Source organism: Ursus maritimus, unplaced genomic scaffold (assembly GCF_017311325.1).
Source record: "Ursus maritimus isolate PB19 unplaced genomic scaffold, ASM1731132v1 scaffold_6, whole genome shotgun sequence".
Lineage (NCBI taxonomy): Eukaryota > Metazoa > Chordata > Mammalia > Carnivora > Ursidae > Ursus > Ursus maritimus.
In genome coordinates, this window is record NW_024426774.1 from 67,366,536 (window position 1) to 67,378,826 (window position 12,291).

At 40.4% G+C, this 12,291-nt stretch overlaps 1 protein-coding gene across 1 annotated transcript in view; it reads left to right on the forward strand.

The window, feature by feature from the left end:
• Positions 1-12,291, forward strand: part of NRXN1 (neurexin 1) — a 1,086,056-nt gene that overhangs the window by 526,213 nt on the left and 547,552 nt on the right. The window contains 2 exon segments of the mRNA XM_040623491.1: positions 9,611-9,992; positions 11,107-11,297. Coding sequence (XP_040479425.1) covers positions 9,611-9,992; positions 11,107-11,297 — 573 coding nt within the window.

The following is a 12,291-nucleotide window of genomic DNA, read 5'->3' on the forward strand; positions in this document are numbered from 1 at the left end:
CTTACATAACAAAGAGTTACCAACTTCGGTAAATGTTGCTCGGATGCAATATATTTTATCTGTTCTGTCATCCATATTCCAGTTTAGTCGGTTGACCCAGTGTTGTCTTTTATAGCATTTCCCCTCCAGCACAGTGTGCAGCCTGGGGTCAGACACCGCATATAGCTTTCAGGTCTCTTTAGCCTTCTTCCATCTGAAACATTTCTATTGACTTTTTTTTTTTTTTTTTTTTTTTTTTTTTTTTTTGTCTTTCATGACATTGACATTTTTGAAATCTATAAACCTCCCACCTTTTGTCACTGTAGAGTCACTCATTTTGTGTTTGATGTTTTCTTGTGATTAAAGTCTGGTGTTGCATTTTAGGGTGAAATATTGCATAGTGTCGCTGTGACCTCCTTCCAGTATCCCATCTGAAGGCACAGGACGTCCCTGTCCTTGACCGGTGATTAAATGTAACCACTTGGTCAACACTTTGTCCAGTTTCTCCGCTGCATGAAGAGTATGTTTTCTCCCTTGTCACTAATAAACTGTGGAGAGACATTAAAACCATGAGAATAGCCTGTACCTCATCAGAGGTTCACCCAAGATTTAGCATCCATCGAAGATTTTCTCCTGATCCAGTCTTTACTGCGGTAGTTACGAAATGATTATTTTCCACCTCCAGCACTTCTTTTTTTCTTTTCCTTGTTTTCCTTTCTCTCTTCCTTTTCTCTCCCCTTTCCTTCCACTCATCCTTCCTTCTTTACTTCCTTCCTTTATTTCTTCCTTATTGGTATGAGTTTCTGTTTTTCAAACAGTTTATAATTACTTTACTTAATTATTTTGGTGCTCAGACTGTCCCAGTTTGGGCCAGTGTAAGTCCCATGAAGTTGGTCTTTGTCAAATTCTGACATGGCCCACCCCAACATTTTCAGGGTTTGTTTTTTTGTTTTTGTTTTTGTTTGTTTTTGCACTTCCTTACTTGTACCGTGACAGAACATTCCAGGCACAGCTTATACCTACCGTACTCCTGCCCTGGAATCAGCCTTTCAGTCTTCAATTAGTCACGAATGATATTACCAAAATCTGGGTAGTTGCAGTGCTCAGTGGTCCTCCAGTATATTTGTTTCCTGATGCTTTCAGCAGGCAAAGATAGGAAATATGTTCAAGTATGCACACATACACCTGCATGCATACACACACACACACACACACACATACACCCTGAACTGAAGAATGTTCTTCTGTGGTTTTCACCTGTCCTTGTCACCAGCACCTATGTATTCACAACCTCTTGCACATGACCTTAGACACTAACTCCTCATTTCTCCTCCTTTTGATAAAACCCAAATCATCTAAAGAGTGGATGCTAATCTACAAAAAATACATATGCACACACACGCATATACATGTATAGTAGAAAATATGAGTTCGCACTGCTACCTCCATATCGACATCATTGTTTCTTGACTTCTCGCATTCTGTGTTTCCATGTTCCTTCTTCCATGGTGGGATCCTTGGTCCCAGTAAAGTCAGTTACTCATGTGCTAAATCCAACAATCATTCTAAACTAGTTTCAGGATTACTTGAAGTGGTCCACACCACTACAATTAATAAATCAACTAAAAGAAATTAGGATTAGTTTGTGACTCTTCTCATTCTCCACCGCCTAACACTTAACAGATACAATCAAATGCTGAGTTTATAAGTAACTTGGATGATAACTTGGCTTGTTTCCTTCCTTCCTTCTCTCCCTCCCTCCTTTTTTTTTTCTTTTCTTCCTACCCTCCTTTCCTTTAGTGTATAGTGTTCATTTGAAATACAATTAGTTTTATTTATTTCAATTTAATTTTTCTTTCCCATTCTTACGTCCTTACACTTGTGGGTATGTACAACATTAGCATTCTTTTAAAAAATCAGTGCAACACATTTTGAATTAAGAAGTAATGAACAGAGTGTGAATACGATCAGTGTAATATAGAGAATTCCAGAAATGGCCCCTAAATGAATTGCCATCTAATTTTCATAGAAAATTCAAGATCTATATTTTCAATTGCATAGATTCCTATTAAGCTTCTAAATGAAGAGCTGTGTTCTACCTCAGTGAATTGCCTTCTTCACCTTTCAGTGAATACATCACTCCTTTGTTTACTTAAATGGCCACACATTTATCTACTACCAGCAATCATAATGTTAGGAAACAGAATTAACAGATACTTTCATGGATATAGTTTGCTTACAGACGTAGGAACAAATGAGTGACCTATTCAATGAGGGAACTCCCAAGAGAATTGACTGTATTGAGGAATCCTGCCTAAGCTACCATCACGAGTTTCTATCATGCTGTTCCTGGGCATGGACTAGCTCTTTGTGGCAAAGATACTCCTGTCCCTGTGGCTGGTTCACACTCGGACTCTGGCACCTAAGACTTCATTAGGAATTCACAGGCCATTGATGAGGTTTGACTTACGATCTGAAAGAAAAGGGATCCTTTTTAGAATTCGCAACTTTGGGGGTGCCTGGGTGGCACAGCGGTTGAGCGTCTGCCTTCGGCTCAGGGCGTGATAACGGCGTTATGGGATCGAGCCCCACATCAGGCTCTTCTGCTGTGGGCCTGCTTCTTCCTCTCCCACTCCCCCTGCTTGTATTCCCTCTCTCTCTGGCTGTCTCTATCTCTGTCGAATAAATAAATAAAATCTTTAAAAAAAAAAAAAAGAATTCCCAACTTTGGAAGACAAATATATCCTAAGGCATTTGTCTAACAGGTTTTTGTTCAGTATGTATTATTAAAATTATAATATTCTTGCTCTACCAACTCAGGTGTGCAAGAGATGGAACATTTCTTAGTTGCCTTTATGTCAATTTAAATTGGCACAATTTAAATCAGAAAGGCCTTAGGCATTTTTCTGGATTTACAGGATATTTAATCATAGTTACCGTTGCCCCCACTCCCTACTCCCCACCTTGGATCAGGCAGAGGCCCCTCTTGTCTTCTCTCTGCACTTGACCTTGAAGAAAACACTTTTCCAAGTTTGTCCTTCGAATTGCAAGAACCCTGTTGCTCCTGTCCTAAGTGGTAGACTGGGTCTTTGTTGACTCCTGCCAGGATCTGCGGGCTGCTGTCCAGGTCCGGTCTCCCTATGTGTACCTCACCCATTTTCTCTGAACCCTTGACCCTGAGCAGAGAGCAGGATGCTGGAACTCAGCACTTACACATCCCACCAAAGTTCTCTCTCCTCTCCTCTCCCCTAATCAGTGGTAATCCCATTGTCTCTGTCAGCCCTGAAATGCAACCTGTTCTCTCCTTTTCTTTTCCTTCCTTTTTTTCCCCTTCCTAGAGAAACCTCGATCAGGCCCTGGCAAAAGACTAGAGAAAGCATTGTTTTCCAGCAGCTTCTACTTCCTGCCAAGAAAAACCCTTTGAGGCAAAATACTTGGCTAGCTTTTCAGAATTGAAGGAAGAACAAAATATAAACTAGTATTTCAGTAAATTAGCTTGCCATTTACTCTTTCTCAAAATCGCCCAAGGCTTTAGAGCAGAAATTTAATTTTATCCTGTGCTCTGTAGGAGTTGATGTTTTTCTTTTTTTTTTTCAGTAGTAAAAACCAACATGGTCTTTCTCAGAGTTTAAAGATGAAGGGGAATATAGACCAAATAAATATTGATGATTCACCCAAATTATGCATTCCCCCCCTCACCTTGACCTCACCTTTTTCTTTCCCCCAGCTCCCAGCATCTTGCTGCACAGAGCTAAAGGCAATTTTATTTTCACATCAATTTACCTTTAACTGGTGAATTTTCATCAAGGTGATTCATATTTGGGGGATTATGTTTTGTGAGAGATCTCACAAAAGCCAACAATTCATAAGAATAAAAAAGTCTCGATTTACATAGCATGGAAAATGTTTCCAAAACGGGCATTGGAAACTTGCCACTGAGGCTTCAATTTAGAAATGGAACTTTTTTCAAACACTCCAGTGGCCACTTGAAGCCAACCATGAATCAGGAAAGCAATGGGCTATTTACTTATTTGTGTTTTTGTTTTTGGTTTTTGTTTTCCGTTTTTTTTGGAGTTTTTTTTTTTTTTAATTGGATTTTACAGCAAGTCGGGAATCACTAAACAGGAAAAAAAGTAAAGGAAAGTAGTAGACACTCTTCATGCATTTCTTCCTACATTTGACCCCCTCTTCAGAGTTAAATGTACTGTTAAGCCTGTGTTGAACACAGCACAGTACACACTCAGACCATTCATTCTTGGGAATGTCTGCACTCACCTAAGGTCATGAGGCATGAAAGAAACTCAAGGGATTCCCTAGGCCTTGGGTGGGACCAGGTTCTACAGGCTGTATGGGGCTCCCTAGGTAGGGATTCCTTGGGTTTCAACTCATCGCTTTGATGAGGTTGGGGAATCTAGGTGAGGTTCAGTGGGGTAGAGTCCCGAGCCGACAACCAAGAAAGAATTCTTAAGACGCCGTTGGTGCAAAATTGGTGGTTTATTAAAGCACGGGGACAGGACCCGTGGGCAGAAAGAGCAGCTGTGGAGTCATGAGGAATGGCCCATCATATACCCTCAAGTTTGGAGGGGGTTAGGGATAGCATAAGTCTCTAAGGAATTTTGGAAGCAAGGTTTCCAGGACCTTGAGGGGGCTAGCTATTGTTGGGAAAAAGTCATTTATTACCGTCTAATAACACCTTAGTCATGAGACCCTTCAGATGTATATCAGTGGGCCATATGCTTGGGGGATGATTGCCAACACGTATCTTGGGGGGGGGGGGGGGGTTAGAGATAAAGGAAGTTTCCAAAGGAATTTTTATAGGATCTTGGTGGAGTGAAGGGGGTCAGGCTAGCACTGCCTTTGGCCCTTAGCAAAGTATTAACATCGAGGCAGCTGAGTTCCCAGAGGAATGTCACTGCGCGCGTTTCAAGGACTGTCAATGGGCTGTAGGTAGTGAGGAAATTAACTGTGTCTACATACATTCCCTCCTGGAAGCTAGGTTACTGATAGCTTTGTCCTTGTAAACTGCTAAGACATTTGTAAACTGAGGGAGACTCAAGTGTTGCAAGATTGTGGTCTCTATAGGTTAACTGTTTCTTTGTCCTTTAGGGCAGCCAGGAGTGCCTGAGGAATGTTGCATACTTCCCAGGGGGAGGGGGTTGCAGGGTGTCAGCTTCTGCTTTGTCCTCAGCTTGCCTTCCGTTCCCTCATCAACGTAGTCTGTCTAAAAACTCTGACTCTATGTGTTTTGAATGTGTGTGTCTTTTGCTGAACAACATTTACGACACGTGCAGTTCCTCGAGCCAGCAGGCTGGGCGTCGTCATCCTATAATGGAGCTAACCTGAGTTCACTCCTTGGTGACTTACAGATCATGATGACACCAGGTGGAGTTGTCCCACAAAGGACTGTATTTGCAGCAAATAAGGAGATCAGGAGCAGTAATTGCCAAGCCTGTGACTCCCTACACAGGAGGAGAGGTGTTCCTTTTATTTAGGGTTAGGAGGAATATTCAAAAAAGAGAACTTTGTCATCCCAGGTAAAGGCTTGCTCAGGTGTAGAAAGCACACCTACACCTGCGGCATTAATTATGGTAATGAAGCTCGGGCTCCTCCTTGGGCGGAGACTGTAACATTATAACGAAGCAGAGGAATCTGTCGGAGGAGGGAAGGGGTTCTGGGCAGGCTCCGACGTTGGTATAAACTGGATAGGGTCTTGGGCCCTTATCTCAGGTAAGGAATGTAGGGTCTTGCTTACTTTTGAGATAGCACTGCGAGTTTTTACCCCTGATTTATTGTCTCTGATATGGTTAGGTTATTTCCAGGCCTGGTAGAGACTGTTAGTTTTTGCATTTCCTTTTTCTCCTTGAAGTCCTTAAGTACTGACGCTTTTGCATTTCTTCGTAATTCTGACGCCTCCTAGGAGGTTCTATGGGGAGTGTGTTGGGGCAAGGAGGGCTAAAATGACTTCTCTCGAGTGTCACAAAACCAGGGTCTCATTTGTCTTTTGCCGGAGACCCCCTACTCTTTCTGCTTACAGTTTCCCTCCTCTCCATCATCTATACATTACTGGTAAGTCCTGCAGGTTATATCTGTAAAATTATCTCATTTCATACATCTTTTTTTTTTTTTTTTCCCACTTCTGCTATAACTCTCCTTCAAATTGTCTCCAGTCTACACTGCCTACATCAGAGAGCTTGAGCGTGCGCCCTAACACTGACTCGTGGCTTCTGGCTGCCGAAAACCCTCCCGTGCTGATGAATGTAATCAGGAGACGCTGTGTGTGATTAACTGGCCCACGACTCTCCTTCCCGTTTCCCCGTGAGCCACTAATTTCACTTACCTGAGTCTCCAGCCCCAGGGTCTAGCTCTTCACCTGAAAGCCTGTCTTCATCTGTTTCCTCTTCCCGGAACCCACCTCCCCATGCTGCTTCTCCGGTTCTCAGCATGTCTTTCTCGTGTTAGTCCTTCGAATTTAACTTAAATATCAACTCAGGCCCCCGATTCCACGCTTACCAACACAACTCCCTATTTATCAAATTCATAGGAAGTGTTTTTGGGGTTTTATCATTATATATTTTATTATTTCCTTACCTCTTGTTGTCTGCCTTTCCCCGATATACCATGGGTTTTGTAAAAACAGGAGCCAAGTCGGCTCGTCACGATATTCTCTCTTCATGACCTAACACAACACCGGACACCCTAGATACACCACACATTGAATAACTTCAAGTGAATTAGCAAGTTGATGTACGTCTGGGGGTTATTTTGTTCTGCAACCAAAATGTAGCCTCTGAGCAAGACTGAACATAGAATAGCTGATACTGTATATCTGCTTGGGTATAAAGGTTTGATTTGCATAGTAAGACTTCCGTGCAGACACACTGTCCAGTGGTTGTTTCTCGTTGGTGAGTATTTTCAATCTGGAATACCCATCCCATACCCTTGGAGAAGCGTTTTGCTAACTCACCCCATCTCTGGAGAAGACACTGCATTTTTAAAGGCTTGGAACCTTAAAAAAATCTTTCTCCTTTAATGTCCTTTATTTTTTCATAATCAATATATGTGTCTAATAGTGGGGGTGGGCACATTACTGCCAGAGGATTAAACTCGAGTAAATTCTGAGGGGGAAAAAAAAGAATGTTTAGAAGGCAGCAGTTAATGTCTTCTTAGTGGATAATGGCTTTGAGGTGCTAATTTTCTCTTGTGAGCAAGCCTATCTGCTGTTATTGTCAATGCGATTTATGTATGCTTATTAGAGAAAGAACAGACTCTTGACCATAATGATTTTTCTTGTAACTGGGCCATGGTTGCTCCCAAACTGTTTTACTACCTTTTTATTATTTATGTTCTGCATGCATATTCTATTCCTTTGAGAAAAGAAAACCGACAATACGTGTTATTTTTATCACTGAACTTCTCAGTCCTGTTATACCAAAGGTGCTTCCCTATTTCAGAGCTATCAAGAACTTGACAGTTTGAGATATTTAATTTTAAGTATTTGAAATTTGGGGGAGGAGTGGGCTAGGGGGGTGGTATTTCCTTACTGTCTATAGGTTCACTAATGGAGCTTTTAAGAAAAAAACATGGCAGTTTCAGGCTTGGGGTGGGTTCATTGAGTTAAGGCTCAGATTTTAATATAATGAAAAAAATAAAAAATCAACACAAGGAAGTATAAAAGTCCAAGTGACTTTTTTTTCAGCCTTTTATATTGTTCCTTCTATACAACTTATTAATTCAATGTTTCTGGTGTGCTATTTGAAAATTATTAAAGGCTCCTTTTATTTGTTAACAGTGAGGTAGTTCGCCACAGAATAGTATCGAGGTCATTGAACAAAAGAACTGAAGAAGGAGAGAGAAATGATGTCATACAAGAAACCAGAAATGTTAGGGATTTGATAGTATTTTTACATCAGACAGACAAGAAGGAGGCATCATGGGAAGGAAGGTGGAGGAGAGAAATTATTTACAGTCATATTTTTTGTATTAAAAGTTTGCAGACACAGAATCGGAAGAGAAAACTAATAGCTAAAAAGAGAACATGTCAAGGGATGGCAAGAATGCTGTTACCAGGATCAAGGACTAGTAAAGAGGTGTGGAAATTAAGCGGAATTAAGTACAGCTCAGGGGAGAGTTTCTTACACCAATGAGTTTATAAGCATCAAAATCAATTATGTATGTAGACAGTTTTTCTTGCGCAAGAAAAAGTATGCCTTTTATGTTTCACTTACTAGCATTTCCTCAAAATGCCATCGAATATTTTACTGTCTTGACTAAGGAAATGGAAATCTGTCAAACTGGTCAAGGGGGGCCCACGGAGATGGTTGTTGAATCTTCATTACACCTGGGAAGAAGGATCAGTGCATTTTCTCAGGGGCTGATGCTGGGATTGGTTCTAATTAATATTTTCATTAATATCATGGATGACGGGATAGGGCAAGCTCGATAAATTTTCCAATTATGCCAAATTGAGTAGTGAAGCCGGCACCTGGAAGAACTTGATTGCAATTTAAATGACCTTTTTGAGTTTCAGAAGAAAGCAAATGGCAGTTTAATTAGACAAGAGCAAGATACTGGGAGCAAATCGCTAGCAACGTTAAGAGTACTTTATGTTGTACACTGAAAAACAGGTTCACATCTTTATTTTACCTTCAACAGTATAGGTAGGTTACAATAATCACCTTAGAGGTAAAGATGGGATTTATTTGGGCTTTCATGGGGTTGAAAGAGTAATTTGGTGGGATGCAGAGGCAAGGGGGCTGAGTTGAAAAGTCAATCAATAAATAAATCTGCAACCAAATTTCATACATTGTGCTTTATGGTAATGTGTGCTAATTTTACTCATATTCTCAAAATCGGGCATGCCTTGATTTAGCGTAGTGTACCCGCTTTAGAGCACAAAACATAAGTGCAATGAAAAGAACATGGGTCCAGAAGAGATCAGCAGAAACTCTGCAGTGGCTGGAAGGCGAGTTCTAGCAAAGACTATGGGAATTGTTCAGCACAGAAAAGGGAAGGTGAAAAGTGCATTTTTACCTTTGGACACATTTTCATGGTTCATTGTTGGAAGAATAATCAGCCTTTCATTTTATCTATTGAGTATAGGAAAATATACAAGCATTTTTTTTTTTTTTTCTTGAAGAGCTTTTCTTTATAAAGAAAAGCACATCCTCACCAAGCTGGGATGTATCACTTTCTAATGAAATGATTTAGGACAATCATCACCTTAATTCCTCCTTCTCTTCCTTCCTTCCCGCCCTCCTTTCTTCCTTCATTCCTTACCTCCTTTTTCTTTCTCTCTCTCTCTCTCCTTCTTTCCCTTCCTTCCTCTCTTTTTTTCTCTATTTCTTGCTTCCTTTATTTCTTCTACTTTTAAGAAAATTCTCTAACTTTGCCTATTGAAGGTGATTTTTGTTAAGGCTATAATTTGGACAGAAATTAAAACCTGACCTAAGGAAGTTTTATTAAGTATCCAGCCTCACCTTTTACTATCATTGTCATGTTTTTACTATATGTAACTGAATGTCAAAGGGTATTTGGATCCTTGTATTTTAAAATGTGATATTGTCATGGAAGTCTAAAGTTGGGCGTTTCTTTCGGATACAAAAAAAATAATCACACATTATCTTCCCTTCAGGTCAAATGGCAGGCGATCACACAAGGCTGGAGTTCCATAACATAGAGACTGGCATCATCACGGAACGCCGGTATCTTTCTTCTGTCCCTTCCAACTTCATTGGACACCTGCAGAGCCTGACATTTAATGGAATGGCATACATTGACTTGTGTAAAAATGGGGACATAGATTACTGCGAGCTCAATGCCAGATTTGGCTTCAGGAACATCATAGCAGACCCTGTCACCTTCAAGACCAAATCGAGCTATGTTGCCTTAGCTACATTGCAAGCCTACACTTCTATGCATCTTTTTTTCCAGTTCAAGACAACATCCCTAGATGGACTAATTCTATATAATAGTGGGGATGGAAATGACTTTATTGTGGTCGAATTAGTTAAAGGGTGAGTATATGTCAGTTCAATGACAAATAAAAATTTTCAAAATGGACCTCGGTATCCAAAAATATACGTTAAACAGATGTGTTGGCTTCTAAGGCGATGGGCAGGGGGTGGGGGAGTGGCTTAAATAATGTATTTGCTCAGATCACTTCTTATCTTATGAAGATATCTTATAAAGTTAATAGGAAATCAGTAGAGTCTTCTCTACCTACATTTTCATACACAAGGTACAAGTAATACTGAGTTATAATCACGATAAGCATTCCATGAATCGTATACTTCAGATGTGGGTCTCCTTACTATGCACACTGTAATTCTACAGAAGAGTTTCTACAAATGTATAGAAATGTGTGCTATTTAAATATCTAATATTAAATAATCAGATTACTTTAATTCCACAAAATCGCATTTAACTCGAACTTAATTCTATATCAGAATTCCTCGAAGAATTTAGAAGGAAAGATTTTTGTAAAATTTCCTTGAAACGGTGAGGAAAATTTGATGTCTTTTAATTGATTTGGGTACTCATTCATTTAATCAGTGACATTATAGCATAGCTACAGTGGGCTGGAGAATGTACTAGGCTCGAAAGCAGGTGAACACATAGATATAACAGAAAAGCATTATGAAAAGTTGCCTGAGATGATCATGTGGAAAGGTTCAGGGAAGTCTTTAGGGAAATTAGGAAAATGTATGAGGCAGGGAGTGGATATCAGAGCTGAGTCTTGAAGGATGAGTGCACATTTCCTGTATAAGAAACAGGCCTTCAAAACAAAAGAAGAGCAGGTGCGAGAAACTGGCAAAAGATGAAGGGTGTGGTGGAAATAGGGAATGAGTAGTGAAAGGTGACCTTCCAATGTCATAAGGTGGGTTGTAGACCATGATGTTAAAAATAAATTTTCACTATTTACTATAATGCAGACAGTGAGTAATCCTCTTGGATGAAATCATATTGTTTCTTATTCTCTTGTTAGCCGAGCCTCTATACACCTCACTCTCAGACTTCCAGCAAAGATGGAACCACATGTGAAAAGATCTCCATTTCTAATATCTAGTTGGACTCCATCAAAAATTCAAAAAGTGATGGCACTTTCTCAACCTTTGCTTTTTTTCCCAGGTACTTACATTACGTGTTTGATTTGGGAAATGGTGCTAACCTCATCAAAGGGAGCTCAAATAAACCTCTCAACGACAATCAGTGGCACAATGTGATGATATCAAGGGACACCAGCAATCTCCACACTGTCAAGATTGACACGAAAATCACGACACAAATCACCGCGGGAGCCAGGAACTTGGACCTCAAGAGTAAGTGCATCCTGAGTCAGAGTACAGGGACGAACCCACATGGGCTCCACTCACATGGCAGGTCCTTTGTTTTGCAGTGTGTGTATCTACTGTTTGCAAGGACTGACCAGAATATCATTTCCAACACATGATTAATAATACAACACACAAGCCTCTGTTCCCCTTTAATGTGGCAGAAACATATGTATTTTTAATAGCTCAAAAAATGCGACCTCTAAGAATGCATGCATGATTAAAATTTAAAGAGAAAACATGTTCTTAGACTTGATACTTTAAAGATGAGTAGGTTGTTTGCAAGTTTCTTTAGTCCCTACAGTTTTTAATCGATTTGGGGTCAGGATAGCTATGTACCTAAGGAGTTTCTTCTAGGGCTTATTAGTTTTCTTTCCTTGGTGAGGTTTCCCAGATACTTACAAAGCCTCTGACCAATAGGGGTCTGAGCTTGGCCTATACCCTGGTGTCTCCAGCAGTGAATTTGCCACATCCTACCCCCAACACACACACACACACACACACACACACACACACACACAATCACCAGCTTCCATCACCAGCTGCTAAGAAAGTTTAACAGACTTTTTCCTTCCCTATTGATTTCTCAAGTGAGCAAGACAAATGCTTAGAAAACATGTCAATAACGGGAGAAAATAACAGAAGCTTCTATTTGAATGAGCCTTTGTGATTCACTAAGAACATATCCGTATATCCCATCTCATTTAACATGGCAGCAAGCATTGGATGAAGTTTTATCAGCATTTTATTATGTATGTAGAAATCTGAGCTTTGAATGGCTTGCCCAGGGATAAAACAACTGCCACAGTAAATACACCCCCCACCCCACGTTCTGACGCACGCCCCCTCCATTGCTCCTCTACCCTTATGCATCCCAAAGCCCTGCAGGGGCTTTGTGCTCACATTTTTGCTTGATAAGGGCTGTTGATTTGTATTGATGGGATCTTTTCCTTTGATTCAAAACGTAAATACATGGGGAAGT